Genomic DNA, 21,989 nt, shown 5'->3' on the forward strand with positions numbered 1-21,989 from the left:
GCGGGAGGTTTGCGGCGGCGGTATGGCGCTGCGCCCCGATCTTCTTCGCCCGGAGATCGTGATGTCATCGCCGTGCGCTTCGCCCCGGTAGCGCCCCGGACCCCGGACTTCGGTTCCGCCCCCTGCAGAATCATCAGGCACCGACACCGACAGCTGCAGAAGGCATTCACCGGGAGGCCGGGCGCTTCAGGGACGATACTTAAAGGCGAGGTGGCTGAGGTAAGTTAAAAAAATTGTGAAATGCTGTTTCTGTTTTTTTTTCCAGTTTTCTTCGCCGGCGCTCGATCAGCTCGGCACTCTGCTGCAGTGCATCGGGCTGATCGGGCCGGATCGCGGCTGCTGTCGGGGACCAGGTCCATTGTTAGCTTGCAAAGCCTGCAGCGATGGCCCTTCCCTTTAAGGGAGGGAAGGAGCCTTTCAACGTGGCAGCGCTGCCCGGCCCATTGTGCAGCGCTGCCCACCTACCGCCTCGCCTGCTGCCTGTTGCGCTCCAGGAAGGAAGTGGAGTGCTTGATATAGCGCTCCACTTCCTTCCTGGAGCGTAAAACCAAATTTTTTAAAAGTTGAAAAACATTAGCGCCTGCCGCTAATTTTTTCACATTAAAAAAATTGGCGCCCCAGATGGGGCGATACCGAACTTCTCCCCCAATGGATCCAAATAACTGCAAATGCTGGAAAGTTGAAAGAAAAACGGAAAATGCTGGACGTGCACAGCAGGTCAGTCGGCAGCTGTGGAGAGAGCAGACAGGCAGAACCTTCATCAAAGGTAGACAGGAATATTCAAATATTTAGAAAAAAGGGAGGAGGAAAAGAAAAAAAAAGAACACCAAGATACTCCAATCACAGAAAGCACACAGGGGTTTGTGAATGTGGAACATGCAGCCCAGAAGGCCACAGGCACAGAAACAACTGAGATGTTTGAAAAGATAAATATTTCGTTCAGAAGTAAGGGTATTGAAGGATTGGGTGAAAGTGGGGCGACTGGGGGATTAAAAAAGTAGAGCTGCCATGGTGAACAAATACCTCTTAACAGCTTTATTAAAACTTACATTGTTCGCTTTAAATCTCTTGCAAGTTTTCTTCATATTCCTTTTTGCACCTCTTATGATTTTCATTGTATCCCTTTGTTGCTTGTTATAGCTCTCCCTGCCTTCTGGATTTTCACTTTACCTGCCATTTGTGTAAGCCTTTTCTTTCAGCTTGATACTGTCTCTTAGCTTGTTCATTGACCCCATGGTTGCTTAACTGCACAGGTGGAGCATTTGCCTTTCAGGAGCATGCACTAGTCTTGTATTGTACCAAAAACTTCTTTATACTTCCCAGTGTTTATCTGTAGATTTACCTATTAACAGCTCAGCCCAGTTTAATATGGTCAACTTATTTATCCCTTCAAAGTTTGCCTTACTTAAATGCAAAAACCTTGGTTTGTGACACTCGCTGCTCCCTCTCAAACCTAATATCAAGTTCAATTAAATTATGGTCATTATTTGCAAGATGTTCCCTTACAGTCAGTAGTAGTTTGTTCCTCATCGTGAAATCTAGTATGCTCTTGTTGGTTCTAAAACATACTGTTCCAGGAAACTGTCCCAAATACATTCTAGAAATTCATTGCCTTTACTACTTGAGCTAGTCTGCTTCTCCCAGTCTATGTAAAAATTAAAACCTCCCATTATAACCACTCTCCCATCGCAATGGCTCTTGTACCTCAATCTGATAGATGCCAGCAACTAGCAGTCGGAAGTACTCTCCCTCCTTGGTTGTGTTGTAGGCCTTTAGGTTTGTCCGACCGGCAACATGTACCGATGCTCCGGAGATGGGCTGTCCATTTGATGACATCACTCGACCTTTAACACCTATTGACAAATTTTGAAAATTGAATATCAGAGAAAAAATGATGAAAAGCGAAGCAAGATTTTTATATCTCCTTTTTACAAGGCACTATCTAACAATTTAAACTTAAAGGGGTAGAGTTTCTGCTTTGGGAGCAATTGGGAAATTCCGCCCAAAATGCGGCTGAAATTGGCCTCGTTCGGTTACGCTTCAAGTTTCCACTGTAATTTATCTGCACAATCACAATCTTTGGCGCTGGTCCAGCCGATTCCGCCCAGATTGCGCTGGAGCCTGAGTGCAAAACTAGTGGAAACAAGCAGGAACGAACCCCTCCCCCACCCTCCCCAAAACAGTAGTTGAGAACCCATTTATTCTCAATCATTGGAATAAGGGGATGGTTCTCTGAATGTGCGCAACTGGCAGACAGCCTTGCCCGCTGACCTGGTGCATCAGCCAATCGCAGGTCTCCATGCACAGCCAAAAGGAGATAAAAAGGAAGAGAAAATATCTGGTACGCAGGCTGCGGATTCCAAATGGAGCAGTTGTGGTTAGTACCGGATTTGTTCATTACTTGGCATGGCTGGAGAAAAGTGGCTCAGAAGAAAATTTCTGGAGCTTCGCTATAGATGGAGCTTTTCTGGCAAATCACAGGGATGGAGAAATTCAGATACGTCCCAGGATCGGCAGATAATGGGATCTGCTAGTACATCCAGGCCTGGTCAAATGGGTTTTCAGAAATTGTCAGGGAGCTATATCTCCGAACTCGGGAGTGTTAGCACTGTGCGTTCCCTGAATTCCATAGTGTTAGCGCTGTGCATTCTCTGAACTCAGTAGTGTTAGCGCTGTGCGTTCCCTGAACTCAGTAGTGTTAGCACTGTGCATTCTCTGAACTCGGGAGTGTTAGCGCTGTGCGTTCTCTGAACTCAGTAGTGTTAGCACTGTGCATTCTCTGAACTCGGGAGTGTTAGCGCTGTGTGTTCTCTGAACTCAGGAGTGTTAGCGCTGTGCATTCTCTGAACTCAGTAGTGTTAGCGCTGTGCATTCTCTGAATCAGGAGTGTTAGTGCTGTGCGTTCTCTGAACTCAGTAGTGTTAGCACTGTGCATTCTCTGAACTCAGTAGTGTTAGCACTGTGCATTCTCTGAACTCGGGAGTGTTAGTGCTGTGCGTTCTCTGAACTCGGGAGTGTTAGCGCTGTGTGTTCTCTGAACTCGGGAGTGTTAGCGCTGTGCGTTCCCTGAACTCAGTAGTGTTAGTGCTGTGCGTTCTCTGAACTCAGTAGTGTTAACGCTGTGCATTCTCTGAACTCAGTAGTGTTAGCGCTGTGCGTTCTCTGAACTCGGGAGTGTTAGCGCTGTGCGTTCTCTGAACTCGGGAGTGTTAGCGCTGTGCGTTCTCTGAACTCAGTAGTGTTAGCGCTGTGCGTTCTCTGAATCAGGAGTGTTAGCATTGTGCCTTATCTGAATTCTGTAGCCTGCCTGACAATGACGGAATCAAGTTACACATTGCAGAGAACTTGAATTACTCTACAGCAGACAGGACCAAGCTACACATTGCAGACAAAGTGCTGGGTGCGTATTGTCCTCCCAAAGCCTGAGTCCAATAAGAAGTCGACTCCTTCCACCACATGGTGCAAATAGACTCAGCCCTCTGCCGGAGGATTATTGAACTTTACATTTACCCTGGGTTAAGCGGCTCATTAGCTACTTGGACAAGGTTAAAGGAACAATATTACAGATTGATTGCCATTTGGTCATGCCTGCTAGGAAAGTCCTATTCTCAGGAATCACAGCCCGGATTTTCTAATCAGCGCTAACACTGCAGTAACCTGGGCTACCACCAATGTTAAAATAACGCCCCGAGAAAAAATCGAGGCTTTCAAAAGCAGGCAGTGTTACTAAGAAAACAGAGGGAAATAGGGCCCAATATTCTTAACGGGAGCTGCGTTGCAGGCTAAGTATTTCTTGTCCTGGTCGGTCTTAAAACTGAATGGGCCTCTGTCAGACTGGATCGGACAATGTTAGCAATACACTGAATAGAAAATAATTTTGAATTATACACAGCGGCTATACGGGACACACGATATGCCAATAATGTTGAAGGTTATGCATTAAATACTCTCAAAAATGATAAGAGAAATTTATCTAAAATATATAGGGAAAAATGTTGATTGTTCTGGAGCGACAAGTACAATGGGCATTTCTGGACATACATCCATCAGGACTGCACTCAGTCACTCGACATTCAGTCACGGTGATTTAAATACCTTGTATATAAAGTAGGGAGGGCATGCAAGGCTCTCAGTAAATTACACGGGGAACAATGGGTAGCTGAGAGTGATGACAAGGTGGTAATGTAATCTCAGGGTTCAGGCACCATTATAAACTGCAGCAGTGATGCTCAAGCAGTTTATTGTAGTCATCTGTACCCCAAGATTAGATTGTTGCTCTCTCCCACGCGTTCTCTGTAATGTGCTGAGTTTGGCAGCTATAAGCAGCGATTTATCACCTGCTGCTGTGTGGTTCCTGGCTGCCGGATTAAAACTAACCAAAGCCCCTATAAATTACACCATCATTTGAAAGCCCTGAATCTCCTCTCTCCATCTGTGTAGCCTGCAATCACATCTACTGCTCCTGTTTTACTCTGCCTACCAATCATTTTGAAATCCTTTCATTGCAGGGAAAATAGCATTTTGAATGAATTACGTTGTTTTAAAGGTGCAAGAGGTTGTAAAAATTAGGATTTTCACATCTACCAAAAGCCTCCTCAGAGTTCACGCCTTTGCCTGCCTTCAGTCCACCATTGCTCGAGTGAAGCATCACAGGATGTTTCATTACGTGAAATACACTATATTAATAGAGGTTGCTACAGTTTTCTCTAAGAGTGTCTTATTACAAGACGTTCCCTGGTAGACTCGGAAGGGGTCTAATTTTCTTTAGTAACAGGTTCCTCAACACAATCGCATAATATTCATTTGTGTTTATCTTAACAGTCGTTAAGGGAGGTTGTGTAGTAGGATAGCATGCAACTCTTAAATAAAAGACTAACAATTCAAATTAATCTCTCCATTATCTATATAACCTCCTCCAGCCCTACAACCCTCCAAGAACTCTGCTTTCCTCCAATCTTGGCCTTGTGGGTCCCCCACTTCCTTCGCCCCACCATTGGCGGCCATGCCTTCAGCCACCTGGGGCCCAAGCTCTGGAATTCGCTCTCAAAAACTCTTTGCCTCCACCTCTCTCTCTCCTTTAAGAAAAGAAAGACTTACATTTATGTAGCGCCTTTCATGACCACCGGACGCCCCAAAGCGCTTTACAGCCAATGAAGTACTTTTTTTAAAGTGTGGTCACTGTTGTAATGTAGGAAACGTGGCAGCCAATTTGCGCACAGCAAGCTCCCACAAACAGCAATGTGATAATGACCAGATAATCTGATTTTGGTGATGTTGATTGAGAGATATTTGCTCGGACACCAGGGATAACTCCCCTGCTCTTTATCAAAATGGTGCCACAGTTTCGTTTACATTCACCTGAGAGGGCAGACAGCCTCGATTTAACGTCTCATCTGAAAGACGGCACTTCCGGCAGTGCAGCACTCCCTCAGCACTGCACTGGAGTGTCAGCCTAGATTTTCGTGCTCAAGTCTCTGGAGTGGGATTCTGAACCCACAACCTTCTGACTCAGAGGCGAGTGTGCTGCCCACTGAGCCACAGCTGAATAAAAAAGGACCCACAAAGCTACAACTGACGATCCTTAAAACCTACCTCTTTGACCAAGCTTTTGGTCATCCGTCCCATCTCCTTAGGTGACTCGGTCTCAATGTTTGGCTGTTTACACTCCTGCGAAGCACCTTGGGATGTTGGGATGTTGAAAGCGCTACAGAAATGCAAGTTGTTGTTGTAATTGGTTTCTCTATGCTGTGGGTTTACCGGTGTCTGAGGAAGGGAAGAAAACTGCCTGGTAGAGCCGGTGAACCATTGATGGTGGCCAAAAAGATGTTTACAAGCTGGAGCATTGAAGCAATGATGGGTTGAGGAGGAGAGCGTGGGTGTGGGAGGACAAAAGAGAGAGTGGGGAAAAAAAGTTTCCACTGCAGGGGCAGATTTATGTTAAAATTAAGGGTTTGATCCCCCCTGATGATACAGTTAGAAAGTGCACTATCCAATGAGCCACAGAAAGCAGGCTTGAGCGCTGGTCTGTGCTGAGCTGGTTACAGTTCATCTCAGTGCCCCTGGACCGATCAGTCAGGGTTCCTGCTCCTGACTGCTATCCAATCCTGCTGAGAAGTGTATGTGGTGTGAGGACAAGGATTGGATTTGGTTTATGATGCCCCCATGGTCAAATAGCCTGCAGGATGGCCACTTGGACAAAGAAAGCAGCAATATACCCTGTGGAACCATAACCCAACATGGTTCAATGCCTCCAGGAGAAAGGGAGAGAAAGCTGGTTTGGTGGGGCAGAAAATCTATTATAAAGATAGGGATTAAATACATACAGAGGGACGCCCCCTCTTTTGGCTGTTGCAGCACTGACATTCGGAGAGCCACGATTCCGCGACCTGCACTGCCTTATCTCTGAAGTTTCTACACAGCATCCAGCACCTTCTGTAAAACTCAAACTTCAAGTGTCCCTGAGGGATAGGGCAGTGTGTTTCCCAAAATCAGTGCAGATTTTGACAGGCAAACAAACTCCTTTCAAAGGCAAAGTGGGCCTGCAGCAGAGTTAGAGTGGCTGAGCGTGAACTCTAACCCCCCTCATCCCCACTGGCTTTCATGGAAGGCAACTGCAGGGCTGTGGGGCTTTACGTCACCGTCACAGCTGGAAAATTCCAGTGAACTTCAGGGAAAATTAATCTATTTCAAGGAATGTCTAAATATATCTCTCTCACAAACCAAGAAGAGTGATTGAATTTGATGCAGTTAGTATAGAACTATTTTAGGGTTTATTATACTCTACGATTGAAAAGAAAGACTTGCATTTCTATAGCACTTTTCATGACCTTTGGATGTCCCAAAGCGCTTTACAGCCAATGAAGTACTTTTGAAGTGTAGTCACTGTTGTAATGTGGGCAATGCGGCAGCCAATTTGCACACAGCAAGCTCCCACAAACAGCAATGTGATAATGACCAGATCGTGTGTTTTTGTTATGTTGGTTGAGGGATAAATATTGGCCAGGACACCAGGGATAACTCCCCTGCTCTTCTTCGAAATAGTGGCCATGGGATCTTTTATGTTCACTCGAGAGAGAGAGCAGACGGGGCCTCGGTTTAACATCTCATCCGAAAGACAGCACCTCCGACAGTGCAGCACCCTCTCAGAGTGTCAGCCTAGCTTTATGTGCTCAAGTCCCTGGAGTGGGGACTTGAACCCACAACCTTCTGACTCAGAGGCGAGGGTGCTGCCCACTGAGCCACAGCTGAATAATAAAGGAATATATTTACTAATGCAACTTTATCCTGCTGGTATACAAACTCCATCTTGCAGAACAACTGACTAAAATCCAATTCTACCTGGATCTGTCTAATTGATACACTGTTAGATGATTGTTAAGGGAGTAGCTATAAATTACATACTCAACTGATGAGAGATGCTGCCACTTAGCTTAGTAAGGCAGTGTCCATAAACGTTTGTACTACAGTATTGCACAGTCATCATATGTTTCCCTCTAAAATTCAATTACTTTGATTTTGATATGAGTGGTGTTTCTACCAACATAATTCCATGGGAAAGAAAGAAAGACTTGCATTTCTATAGTCCCGTTCAGGACCTCAGGATGTCCCAAAGCGCTTTACAGCCAATGGAGTACTTTTTGAAGTGTAGTCACTGTTGTAATGTAGGAAATGTGGCAGCCAATTGGTGCACAGCTCCCACAAACAGCAATAAATAAAGGACCAGATCATCTATTTTAGTGATGTTGGTTGAGGGACAACTATTGGCCAGGACTCCCCAGCTCTCTTCGAATAGTGCCATGGGATCTTGTACGTCCACCTGAGAGGGCAGCTGGGAACTTGGTTTAACATCACAGCTGAAAGACGACACCTCTGACAGTGCAGCACTCCCTCAGTGCTGCGCTGGAGTGTCAGCCTAGATGTTGGCTTGATCCCACAACCTTTTGACTGAGAGGTGAGGGCGCCACCACTGAGCTCAGGCTGACACTGATCGTAGGGCTGATTCCCCGATCAGCTACTTACAATGAGGAACAGTGGCTCACCAGGAGCACTGGTTTACTAAGTCGCAGGCTGAACCCATCACAGTTAGGGTAAATGGCAAAGGAATCTAATAGGGGTACAGTAAACATAAACACTTTACATCAACTAGTCTTGGTATACACACCCAACACATAAATAAAAGATGCTGGGAGCACCGAGTGTATGTGGCATCCTGTATGTGGTTGGCACCAACATGCAGTTCCAATTTCTGCCCTAAGAGTCTGTTGTGTTTTACATTATTTGTTTCAGAAAAATACTAAAATTCCAGTTTAGCTTGAGTTAAAATCCAAAGCAGCACCTCCTGCTGAAAGTTCAATTCGTTCCTGAGCCTTGCCTGTTGTAATCCACTTAGGGTTGTGTGGCGGAGTTCATCCAATTGCACTAAAAGAGCACCAGCTTCATGGAAAATTGATGGGCAAATCGTTTTTAAACGCTGTTCTTTGTTTATCAACAGAAATCGTGTCAAACTGCATAATCGCATCACGCCTGCATGGTCCCACCATGAACCAAATAAATCACAGCTGATGGGCTTTTCTCTTTCCCCAAAGCAAAACAGGAGTTTGTCAAACATGTTTCCAAGAAGACATTATCCCTTTAAATATTATACGCTGCCAAAGTGATACATCACTGATTTGTTCAAATAGGTGTTGTCAGATATTCTCTCCAATAAAGACATGTTATCACATTATCTGATATAAGAACTTCAACCACTTTCCCGTCTTTGATTCCTTGAGTAAATAAGGTACCGTGAGGCACTTTGCACTGTTTGCGTCTGCGGCAGTAACAGTTTACTGAACAGGATCTGTCACGGTAACAGTTTTCTGTCCTGAATTGTCACTGTAACACTCGGCTGTACAGAATCTTCCAGGGTAACAGCTTACTGCATAGAATCTGTCACAATAACAGTTTGCTGCACAGAATCTGTCACTAGAATAGCTTACCGTAGAGAATTTGCCACAGTAGCAGTCTGCCGCATGTAATCTGTCACAGTAACAGCTTACTGTACAGAGCCTGCTAAAGTAACAGGTTTCTGCAAAGAATTTAGCGCAGAAACAGCTTACTCTATAGTCATAATGGTTAAATGTATATAATCTGTCACAGTAACAGTTTACACTACAGAATCTTCACAGTAATGGTTTACTGCATAGAATTTACACTGTAACAGTTTACTATGAGTAAGTTTATTGCACAGAGTCTATCGTAGTTTACCCTACAGAATCTGCTACAGTAACAATTGTAATCTGTCACAGCAACACTTTCGACCACATATACAATAGCAAAATACTGCGGATGCTGGAAATCTGAAATAACAGAAAATGCTGGAAATACTCAGCAGGCCAGGCAGCATCGGTGGAGAGAGAAAAACAGAGTTAACGTTTCAGGTCTGGGACCCTTCATCAGAACTGGAAAAAGCTGGTACCTTCAGTTCCTTCCTCCCCTCCCACCCACCCTCTCTCCCTGCCTCTGCACCTGCTTAATATCTGTTACATCTCCAGCTTTTTCCAGTTCTGATGAAGGGTCCCAGACCTGAAACGTTAACTCTGTTTCTCTCTCCACGGATGCTGCCTGGCCTGCTGAGTGTTTCCAGCATTTTCTGTTGTACTTTTGACCACATATAGGGGTACGGTAGCATAGTGGTAATGTTACTAGACTAGTAATCCAGAGGCCTGGACTAATGATCTGGTTCAAATTCCACCACAGCAGCTGGGGAATTTAAATTTGATTAAATAAATCTGGAATCAAAAAGCTAGTATCGTATCAGTAATGGTGACCATGAAATTACCAGATTGTCGTAAAAACACATCTGGTTCACTGATGTCCTTCAGGGAAGGAAATCTGCCGCCCTTACCCGGTCTGGCCTGTATGCGACTCCAGACCCACAGCAATGTGGTTGACTCTTAACTGCCCCTCTGAAATGGCCTGGCAAGCCATTCAAGAAGGCAGCTCACCACCGCCTTCTCGAGGGCAACAAGAGATGGGCAGTAAATGCCGGCGATGCCCGCAACCCGTGAATGAATAAAAAAAAACATGTCCTGTGAGACTGAGACTTGTGCCCTCGGGGTTGCAACTGTTACATCTCTGTTGAGGAAAGGGCAAAGCTAGGAAATTATTGGCAAAATTGATCTCAACGCCACTGTTGGTAAACTTTGCAGCTTCCCGTGGGGATTGCGGGAGCACAGAATTACCGTGAAAGCGTCATCGTCATCACTCGTGAATAAAGAATGAATCACTCGTGGAATAACTGTGGCATTCCACTCTCTATCATTATGCACTCTCTCATTCCTAGTGATACATGGAACGTGAAGGGTTACCGAGGTGGGCGAGTTTCATGTATTCCAGCAGCGATTGCTTGTTGTCCTGCCAGTACTGCTGTAGATCGCTGCTGATTGGATACTTCACACAGGAAAGCTCCAGAGTGACCTCCAGGCACTGGCCCCACACATAGCTATAGTCTTGCATTCCTCCTAATAAAACACAAGAGGAGCAACAGTGAATAGCAAATCCTTCAGACTGAGTGATGTAAGAAAACTACAAGGCACTTGGTCTAAGCATTAAACAAAGCTTTAATCAACTGTTTTACAACATGGAGGTCTAGTTGTGTCCTTCACTAGTTCCTGTTAAGAATGTCCTGCGCAAGCTGGGCCTGTGCCCGAGTATCCCTGGACAGCGCCACCCGCAGGCCGCTCAGTATTATTTCATAAGTCTTTCTTTCATGAATGACTGATTCATGTCACTGAGCACGAATGCACATATAAATCAACCTCTTTTATTGTATCGGTTTCTAGCATAAGTTTATGTTGAATATTTAAAAAGCAGAGGGACGGGGATTGGGTGACACAGTGAGGTAGATTATGACACTGTGCAATAGTGTAAAATGGGCAACAGCGAGTCGGCAGCCTGCTTCATATCTCTCCAGATTTCATTGGAAGTCAATGGAAATAAAAATCAGGGGAGTTGTAAAATGGGTTGCCGATTCGCTATCATCCATGTTACACTGTTGCACAAAGTCAAAATCTGCCCACGTGGGTTTAAACACTGTCCTTTAACCTCTGGCACGGTATTATAATCCAGTCCAGACTATTCTCTCTCTGACAGCTGTAAAGGTTCTAACAGAAATGTTTGGACAGTGGGTGAGGACCCACAACATGTATTTCCACATACCTGGGGTCACTGAATAAGTCAAATTCAACTTTCCATGAGGAAGGGAAACCAGTGGCCTTGCATGTAACATACAGAAGGGCCTGCTATTCCCTAGACCCAGGACCAATGGTTGTCAGTGACTGAGTAAGTCAAATGTTGTTTTAATTACAGCTTTTTTTTCTTAAGGCTTGAAGTTAATTTTTGCAGGATTGAAAAATTGAATTATCCAATAATTAAAGCAAAGTAAATAGCACAGCAAAGTGAGACGTCAATGCTAAAAAAAAAATTACCAAAGTTAATTAAGCGACTGAGTTAAGAGCAAACTGGGTGATGGCACTGACCTTTCACCTCTGGGAGTTGGTGCCCAATATGTAACAACATGTCACAACCTGAGGAACAGTGAGGGACTAACGAGCACACCCATAGCATATATAAACATTAAGAATGTTTAAATCAATACCGAATGTACCCAACGACTGTTTAAAAATTAATACTGAATGTACCCCACGAGGGTCAACGACTGTTTAAATTAATATTGTCTGTACCCAACGAAGGTCAAAATTGTTTGACACCTACAGAATGTTGGGTGCAAACCTGGCTCAGAGGGCTGAGGTGAAAGTCTCCTCTGTCTGCTGGCTGTAAGGCTGCTACATGGAAAGAGTTTGAACGGTCCCAGTCCAGTGGGCATGGGCCCACAGCACAAAAAACTAGCACCTTCACTCAGAGAGGCGGCAGGAAGGCTGGTGTGGGATATGGGGAAAATGCCATGCATGTGCAGTAGAGGGCGCTCTATCGGGGTTGGGGCAAAGTAGAGGGAGCTTTACTCTGCATCTGGCTGTGTTATACCTGACCTAGGAGTGCTCACACAGGGAAAGGTTCCATTCCACATCGCTCTCCTTGATGAGAAGAACAATTAAGCAAAGGAAATGGAAATCTTGCTCATGGTGGCTCTTACACAGTCTTGCAGCTGCCCTCTCCAAAAAAAAACATTTAGTAAGATCAGAGGATGAGGCCGTTCCTGCCAAAATAGCTTCTTAACACCTTCCTCAAGAGTCTCCACAGCTGTAAAGTGGTCAAAAGATGCTTGAGAAGTGGCATTCCTCTCCCACTTACCTTCCAACGTGTACCAGGCTGCGCCATTAGTGATACCATCAGGAAATGTGCTCCCCGGGCAGGCACCTGGCTGTTGCATCTTAGGATGGTTCCGGGCGTAAACAAGACTGATGTGTCTGCATCAACAATCCAAAAAAATAAAAATGAGAGTTATAAGTGATGCACAATTCAGTGTTCAAGAAGCACAACATTGTATGGAATATTTAAATCTCAAATCGTTATAATACATTAAATATTCATGCTAGCACAGCATGGACGTTTAGGACTGAGATGAGGAGAAATTTCTTCACTCAGAGGGCGGTGAACCTGTGGAATTCTCTACCACAGAAGGCTGTGGAGGCCAAGTCACTGAATACATTTAAGAAGGAGATAGATAGATTTCTAGACACAAAAGGCATCAAGGGGTATGGGGAGAGAGCGGGAATATGGTATTGAGATAGAGGATCAGCCATGATCATATTGAATGGGGGAGCAGGCTCAACAGGCCGAATGGCCTACTCCTGCTCCTATGTTTCTACGTTTCTAATGCACAATACCGCAGCTGGGGGAACGCCAGGGTTTGGATCTCACTCTCAGCTGCTATTCATTTATCATCCAGACAGGAGTTGCTCATCTCGGCTGAAATATCAGATATGGCAGAGAGCGGAGGAAAACTGTCTAACCGGTGGGCAATAGGGGAAAAAATGAGTCGGTACAACTCCGTTGATAATTTCGTGCCGTTGCATTTGGCAATGACAGAACTTGTGTAAAATGAACTCTCATTGGTGTGCAACCAAATTGTGCAAGATTGTGCCTGACCTTCCGTGGGTCACCTGGCTGTTTGTAATAACACTAGACGGTGTTTAAACCCAAACCCAATCTGTACAATATCCTCGACAATGCAAATTAGTCTTGCTACAAAGCTCAGTTATTCAATTTCTGTTGACAGACATTTAAACCAAATTTTTCTGTAATTTTAAAGCGCCGCAAGCCTAATTCCTTTGATTTGTTTATGAATGTGCATGAATTTGAGGTTGGATTTATAAAGTCAACAACAGCTGGTCTAACAATTTAATACAGGGCTGGCTATAAATAGGGCGCAATACTAGAAAATACAGCAGCTTTTCAATGCACCATCAAATCAGAACATAAGAAAGCCCAGAGCAGGAAAAAGAAAAGACAAAAAGCCCATTCCTCCCATCAAGCCCACTCTATTCAGAGTCCATGTAAGATTATTTTATCATGGACCTACTTTAAAGAAAGAAAGACTTGCATTTCTATAGCCCCTTCCACGATGTCTCAAAGCGCTTTTTGAAGTGTAGTCACTGTTGTAATGTAGGAAACGCGGCAGCCAATTTACACACAGCAAGCTCCCACAAACACCAATGTGATAATGACCAGATAATCTGTTTTAGTGATGTTGGTTGAGGGATAAATATTGGCCAGGACACCGGGGAGAACTCCCCTGCTCTTCTTTGAAATGGTGCCTGGGGATCTTTTACATCCACCTGAGAGAGCAGACGGGGCCTCGGTTTAACGTCTCATCCGAAAGACGGCACCTCCGACAATGCAGCACTCCCTCAGCACTGCACTGGAGTGTCAGCCTAGCTTTATGTGTCCAAGTCCCTGGAGTGGGACTTGAACCCACAACTATTGTGACTCAGAGGCGAGGGTGCTACCAACTGAGCCACAGCTGACACATAAGACCATAAGAAAGCCCAGAGCAGGAAAAAGAAAAGAAAGACTTGCATTTCTATAGCACCTTTCACGACCACCGGACATCCCAAAGCGCTTTACAGCCAATAAAAAGCCCATTACTGTGACGAAAAGCCCATTCCTCCCATCAAGCCCGTTCTATTCAGAGTCCATGCAAGATTATTTTATCATGGACCTATTTTAAGCCACGTTTAGTTACTTCCTCTGCCTGCCCTGAAAAAAAAAATCGAAGCGCTGCCTGATTACCACTCCAACCTTTCTTTCAGCAGTCATCCATTCAGCTCTCTTTGACAACTATCTGAGCCATTTTAATGCATCCATATCCTATTTGAGGTCAGGTGATGAAAACTGCATATCATCCTCCAGATGTGGACTCATCACTGATAGCAACAAGAACTTTCATTCATAAAATACCTTTACTAAAGAAAAATGTCACATGGCTCTTCACAGAGGTGTGTGGACTGGGACACTGGTCTGTACAATGTCACTATAACTTGTCCCAATGTACAGTCCAATCCAGTTGAACACACCTAAATCTTTTTCCAATTCCGCCTCCAGCCTTTCATGTTAGATGTGTATATTTACTGTTACCTGTTACTGTTTACTGTTGCAACAAATCTGTGATTACCGTCTTTACTGGGGCTATTTAATGGTGGAAATACTGAACCTGGGAGCAGTGGTGGGTGTTAGACTAAAACACTCAGGGCATGGAGTCGAATGGCGACTGGTTCAATTCCCCTTACGCTCAGTTGCGAAATGAGCAAAGCTAAACAGGGAATCACCAACTGGAGATTGTGGAGTGTCCCAAACATCAGCGGCATTCACCAAAAAAAAGTGAGACTTGCCATCTCTGACAGTAAGGCAATGTAAAACAGGAACTATGGTAGTTCAGAATACTGAAATGAGTTATTTGCAGTGCAGCACTCTCTCAGTACTGAAGTGCCAGCCTAGATTATGCACTCAAGTCCTGTAACATCTGACTCAGTAGAGCCAAGAGTTCTGCGACCTCTCCTCCATCGGTTTTTTTTTAAAAGCTAGATTATTGTATTCCTAGACCCCTTTGGCCTCGTACCATCAACCCTTAATCTCTCCTGCCTTCCACCCTATCACAGACCTTCCCTTTTGTTCTTTCCTCCCCTCCCCCCTCTCCCTGCCCCTACACTTGCTTAAAAACCTGTTCCATCTCTAACCTTTGCCAGTTCTGACGAAGGGTCATTGACCTGAAACATTTGGGGGCCATTTTCTCAGCCCCGAGGAGGCGGGACTGCCAGGGAAATGGCAGAATTTGGGAGCGGGTGGCAAACCCGTCCCCAACCCGCCCCATGTCATCTTCCCAGGAGGCGGGTTACTGTCCCGTGCCGGGTTCCGTCTCCTTGGAGGTGGGAAGGGATTAAAGCCTATTAACTGCCTGTTAACAGGCAGAAAATAGGATTATCCCCTTTTTGCCCTCACAAGTGCGGGCTTCCCGCCAGCTCAGCGAGGAGAGGAGGTCTGCGGGGGTCGAGTGGTGCAAAAGTGTGGTGTGAAGGTAAGTGATGGGTGCTAGAGTGTAGAGGTGAGTGTCTGAGGTAAGTCCTAAGTGTTTTTAAAAGTGTACTTACCTTTGTTTCTTCCTGCAGGCTTCAGTCAGTTTTTATACGGCGAGTCTCGCACTTCCGTGTTGCAGATGAGAGATGTCCGTTGCATTCTCAGATGCAACAGACATCTCAATTCTGTAAAAGAAAGAAGGTTGATGAGGTCTTGTATGCAAGTTCTCATCAAACTGCAGAGAATGTCACTGTTTGACAGCTTCACAGAGCTGTCAAACGATGACAATTCATCTGTCAAAGATTTTTGACAGATGACACGTCATACGTTGACGTGCTCTGCAACCGGCTTCCCCTTAATTGGCCTGCTGATCCCGCTGGGCGGGCCTTACAAAGTCAATCAAGGGAAAATAGCGTGAGTTAGCCACAACTCGATGGAGGTGGGACTGAAATCCGACAAGCAGCCGTCCCGCCCCCATTCACAAAATCGCCCCCGTTAACTCTGTTTCTCTCTCCACAGATGCTGCCTGAATTGCTGAGTATTTCCAACATTTTCTGTTTTTATTATATCATTGTATTCCTGTACGTTGATGTAAGGAATGGTGGTGCTGTAGAAGACTTTCTACTTGACAGCTGACCTGCAGTATTAAATATGCTGAGGTCAGACATGGTTTGAGTCAGATGCATCACTCCAATGCCCCTACACTACACTCCAGTCCAGATCCAAGGTCGTCCCATCCTCTGTCGTCGAATTACAGTATGCAAACGATGCTTGCGTCAGCGCTCACTCGAAGGTCGAACTCCAAACCATCGTAAACACCTTCACCGAAGCATACGAGAGCATGGGCCTTACACTAAACATCCGTAAGACAAAGGTTCTCTACCAACCTGCCCCCGCCACACAGTGCTGCCCCCCGATAATCAAAATCCACGACAAGGCCTTGGACAACGTGGACCACTTGCCATACCTCGGGAGCCTACTGTCAACAAGGGCAGACATCGACGATGAAGTCCAACACCGCCTTCAGTGTGCCAGTGCAGCCTTCGGTGGCCTGAGGAAGAGAGTGTTTGAAGACCAGGACCTCAAACCCGGCACTAAGCTCATGGTCTACAGGGCAGCAGTGATACCTGCCCTGCTGTATGCCTCAGAGACATGGACCATGTACAGCAGGCACCTCAAAGCACTGGAGAGGTACCACCAATGCTGCCTCCGCAAGATCCTGCAAATCCATTGGCAGGATAAGCGCACCAACGTCAGTGTTCTTGCTCAGGCCAACATCCCCAGCATCAAAGCTCTGACCACGCTCAATCAGCTCCAATGGACGGGTCACATTGTCCGCATGCCCGATACGAGACTCCCAAAACAAGCGCTCTACTCGTAGCTCCGGCACGGCAAGAGAGCCTCAGGTGGGCAGAGGAAACGCTTCAAGGACACACTCAAAGCCTCCTTGAAAAAGTGTAACATCCCCACCGACACCTGGGAATCCCTGGCCCAAGACCACACAATGTGGAGGAGAAGCATCCGGGAAGGCGCTGAACACCTCGAGTCTCTTTGCCGGGAGCAAGCGGAAGCCAAGCGCAGGCAGCGCAAGGAGCGCACGTCAACCCAAGCACCCAACCCACCCGCCCCTTCAACCACCGTCTGCCCCACCTGTGACAGAGACTGTAGGTCCCGCATTGGACTAATCAGTCACATGCGAGCTCATTTTTAATGTGGAAGCAAGTCATCCTCGGTTCCAAGGGACTGCCTAAGAAGATATTGTGGCGACACGCCACCACTGGACATAATCCGCTCACGGCGGCACGGACAGTTTAAGCAGACGCCCCCAGCCGGGGGCCCTTTCCTCCAGCAACTTGTTTCCCGCAGGGACAGGCTGCCGGGAGCACTTCCTGTCTGGGGAGTATATAAGTGGATGCGCGGGCTTTTCCAGTTCCTCTTTGCCATGAGGTAGAATAAAAGCAGTCGTGCTTTACTAGCTCTGGTCTTGACTCCCACGTTTGCCGCGGTATCTCAACACTGGTGACCCCGACGCTCAGGACGAATCCTAAGCTAGCATGGCGGATACAAACGCAGCCACGGTTAAACTACCGGACTTTTGGGAGAACCTGGCCGAAGCCTGGTTCGTTCAAGCTGAGTCCAGATTCCGGCTGAAACACATTACAGTCGATGCCACAAAGTACGACTACCTCGTCTCCTCTCTCACCTACGCCACAGTCCCCAAGGTTTGGGCAGCGCTGCAGGATCCACCACCGGAAGGCAAGTACGAACATCTGAAGGCTGCACTCCTTAAATAATTTCAAACGTCCTCTTACCAGCGCAACTGCCAACTCCTTGACCTCCCCGGCCTTGGTGACGCTTCACCCTCGGATCTGCTTTCCCACATGCTGTCCCTCTCGGACAACAAAAACACCGGCGCCCTCTTTCGCACGCTTTTCATTCAGCAGCTCCCCGCCAGCATCCGCCCGCTCATTGTGGAGTCTGGCTCCACGGACCTGAATGACATAGCCGAAAAGGCCGACCGGCTGCTCTCTGCACAGTCCGCTCGCGACGTCGCGCCCGACCTCACGGCAACGACCACGCGGTCTTCCCGGCCCACTAGGCCCGACCGCCCTACCACTCTGGGTCACTGCTACTACCACACCCGGTTTGGCACTAGGGCCCAACACTGTACGCCACCGTGTACTTTCCAACCCCCCCCCCCGCACCGGCCCCCGCGATGGCCGCGGGGCAAAAGGGGCCTCTACTGTACGTCACCGACGACAGAACCAACCGCCGATTTCTGTGCGACACAGGGGCCCAGCACAGCATCACCCCCGCCTCCGCCCTCGAAATCCAACGCGGCACACGGGGTATCACGCTGGCCGCAGCCAATGGCTCTGACATCTGCACATATGGCACCCGCATGGTCACGCTCGACCTCGCGGGCCGCCGCTACCGCTGGGAGTTCCTCACAGCCAAGGTCCTCTGCCCTCTCATCGGCGCCGACTTCCTACGCGCCCACGGCCTCCTTGTCGACATTCCGAGGCACCGCCTCGTCGACATCAACACTATGGCCCCCATCCCCGGCGCATTCACCCCGGCACGTTCGGCCGGCCTGACGACCTACTGCCTCGCCAGAGCCACGGACGACTACTCGGCACTCCTAGCCGAGTTTCCCGCCCTCACTAACCCGACCTTTTTGGCCAAAGCCGCCAAACACGGTGTGGAGCACTATATCCCCACCACCGGCCCCCCAGTTTCTGCCCACGCCCGCAGACTCAACCCAGCCAAGCTGGAAATCGCGCGGGCTGAGTTCACCACCATGGAACAACTCGGCATCATCCGCCGCTCCAGCAGCCCTTGGGCCTCGCCCCTCCACATCGCCCCTAAGCCCGGCGGAGGCTGGCGCCCTTGCGGGGACTACCGCCGCCTCAACGACGCCGCCACCCCCGACCGATACCCGGTGCCACACATCCAGGACTTCTCGGCCCGACTGGCCGGACGAACCGTCTTTTCCAAGGTCGACCTGGTGTGCGGTTACCACCAAGTCCCCGTACACCCCGCGGACATCCCCAAAACGGCCGTCATCACCCCATTCGGCCTGTTCGAGTTCCTGAGGATGCCCTTCGGCCTCAAGAATGCAGCCCAGGCTTTCCAGCGCCTTATGGACTCAGTCCTCCGGGACCTGAACTTCCTATTCGTCTATCTAGACGACATTCTCGTGGCCAGCTCCTCCAAACAGGAACACCTCGAACACCTTCGCACCCTGTTCGGGCGCCTAGCCCAACACGGGCTCATCCTCAGCCCGGCGAAGTGCCAATTCGGCCTAACCGAGATCGATTTTCTCGGTCACCACATCACCCCTGCTGGGGCCGTCCCCCTGCCCAACAAGGTGCAGGCCGTCCAGCAATTCCCCCGCCCCACAACCATCAAGGGCATCCAGGAGTTCCTTGGGATGGTGAACTTCTACAACAGGTTCATCCCCAGAGCTGCAGCCCTCATGAAGCCCCTATACGACTCCCTCCGAGGTAAATCCGGCAAGATGGACGTAGCCTGGACCACTGACACGTCAGCCGCCTTCGACGCCACCAAAAACGCGCTCGCCGACGCCACCCTGCTCGCACACCCGAGGGCCGATGCCCGGGTCGCGCTCACCACCGACGCCTCCGACCACGCGGTCGGCGCCGTGTTCGAGCAGTGGGTCAATGGCGCGTGGCAGCCACTTGCCTTCTACAGCCGCCAACTGCGCCCCCCGGAGGTCAAATACTCCACTTTCGACCGCGAGCTTCTCGCGCTCCACCTGTCGGTCCGCCATTTCAGGTTCCTCCTGGAAGGCCGCCCCTTCACCGCGTACGTGGACCACAAGCCGCTCACATACACGATGGCCAAGCACACCGAACCCTGGTCCGCTAGGCAGCAACGCCAGCTCGCGGCCGTGTCAGAGTTTACTACGGACAGCCAGCACGTCTCCGGTAGAGACAACGTGGTCGCCGACTGCCTTTCCCGTCCCACCATCTGCGCGAATCACCTCGCGGTCGACTACGCGCAGCTAGCAGCGGCCCAGCTCACGGACCCAGACCTCCTCTCGGCGGCTACCAGCCTGCCAGGGCTACGCCTAGCCAAGGTCGCGCACGGGCCCGAAGCCACGGCAGTCACTTGCGACGTCTCACTCGGCCAACTCAGGCCGGTCGTCCCTGCAACCTGGCGCCGCCGCATCTTCGACGCGCTCCACGGGCTCTCCCACCCGGGTTCCCGCGCATCCGTCAAACTCCTCTCCCAGCGCTTCGTCTGGCGCGGCCTCAGCAGAGATGTTCGGACTTGGGCCACCTCCTGCCTCGCCTGCCAACGGGCTAAGGTACAACTGCACACAAAAGCACCCTTGGGAGACTTCGAGGTACCCAGCCGTCGCTTCGACCACGTACACGTCGACATCGTCGGTCCTCTGCCGCCATCGCAAGGCCAAACTTATCTCCTCATGATGGTCGACCGCTACACACGCTGGCCTGAGGCAGTGCCGCTGACCTCCACCACCACAGCCGACATCGCCAGGGCGTTCGTTAACACCTGGGTTGCGAGGTTCGGCGTACCGGCCGACATAACCTCCGACAGAGGCACCCAGTTCACCTCCGAACTCTGGACGGCCAAAGCACGCAACCTCGGGGTGACGCTCCACCGAACCACGGCGTACCACCCGCAGGCCAACGGGCTTTGTGAACGCTTCCACAGGTCGCTCAAGGCCTCACTCCGCGCCGGCCTGCAGGACAGTACCTGGACTGACCGCCTACTGTGGGTGCTACTAGGCCTACGCACCGCGGTCAAGGAAGACCTCCAGTCCTCGGCAGCGGAGTTAGTCTACGGACAACCGCTGCGCGTCCCAGGCAAATTCCTTCCGGAGGCTACCACGCCTTGGTCGGCCGAACAGCAGTGGCTCAACTCTTTCTCTTCCGCTCAGCAGTTCGCCCCACTTCCGGTCAACCGACACGGCGAACTCGCACCTCACGTCCCGCCAAATTTACTGCAGGCGCGCTTCGTCTTCGTGCGACACGACGCGCACCGCGGGCCCCTGCGACCCCCGTACGACGGACCGTACGAGGTACTACAAACCGGGGACAAGGTCTTCAAGCTGCGACTCGGCGACAGGGTCGGCACAGTCTCCATCGACCGGCTCAAACCAGCACACACAGAACCAGGGGAACAGGTCCCCGTGGCCCGGCCTCCAACTAGAGGCCGTCCCGCCAGCAAGCCAGCACAGCCGGCGGCGAACCGCCCGGCCCCACCAACTAGACCGGCGACCACTCAGAGCCGCTGCGGCAGAACCATCAGACCACCGTCACGACTCGTCCACTCCTCCTAAGCGGATTCTGGGGGGAGCTCTGTGGCGACACGCCACCACTGGACATAATCCGCTCACGGCGGCACAGACAGTTTAAGCAGACGCCCCCAGCCGGGGGCCCTTTCCTCCAGCAACTTGTTTCCCGCAGGGACAGGCTGCCGGGAGCACTTCCTGTCTGGGGAGTATATAAGTGGATGCGCGGGCTTTTCCAGTTCCTCTTTGCCATGAGGTAGAATAAAAGCAGTTGTGTTTTACTAGCTCTGGTCTCGACTCCCACGTTTGCCGCAGTATCTCAACAATATCTCAATTCAATACCTCAAAAGTGATCCTTTATCGCACCATTGCTTCATTTCTGTCATGTTCTGCCCTTTTAACTTCTGTTTAAAATACTCCAAGTTATGGCTAACAGCACTGTGCAAGCTCAGAGTAGGGGTTTCAGTCAGAAGCAAGTTAAGCTGCGATGCCCCTGTTACATAAGAACATAAGAAATAGGAGCAGGGGTAGGCCATTTGGCCCCTCGCGCCTGCTCCACCATTCAATGAGATCATGGCAGATCTGATCTTGGCCTCAACTCCACTTTCCCGCTCTCTCCCCGTAACCCTTGACTCCCCTGTAGTTCAAAAATCTGTCAATCTCTGCCTTGAATATATTCAATGGCTCCACC

The 21,989-nt window shown here is 49.1% G+C and overlaps 1 protein-coding gene across 1 annotated transcript in view; it reads right to left on the minus strand.

Annotated features, from left to right (window-relative positions):
* LOC147102416 (carboxypeptidase D-like) overlaps positions 1-21,989 on the minus strand; it is a 256,138-nt gene that overhangs the window by 142,459 nt on the left and 91,690 nt on the right. The window contains exons 14-16 of the mRNA XM_085964833.1: positions 12,292-12,407; positions 10,350-10,502; positions 1,705-1,853 (exon numbers count right to left, since the gene is read on the minus strand). Coding sequence (XP_085820959.1) covers positions 1,705-1,853; positions 10,350-10,502; positions 12,292-12,407 — 418 coding nt within the window. The remainder of the gene's footprint in view (positions 1-1,704; positions 1,854-10,349; positions 10,503-12,291; positions 12,408-21,989) is intronic.

Source organism: Somniosus microcephalus, chromosome 22 (genome assembly GCF_052327205.1).
Source record: "Somniosus microcephalus isolate GS21.2 chromosome 22, FLI_Smic_1.0, whole genome shotgun sequence".
In the NCBI taxonomy this organism is placed as follows: domain Eukaryota; kingdom Metazoa; phylum Chordata; class Chondrichthyes; order Squaliformes; family Somniosidae; genus Somniosus; species Somniosus microcephalus.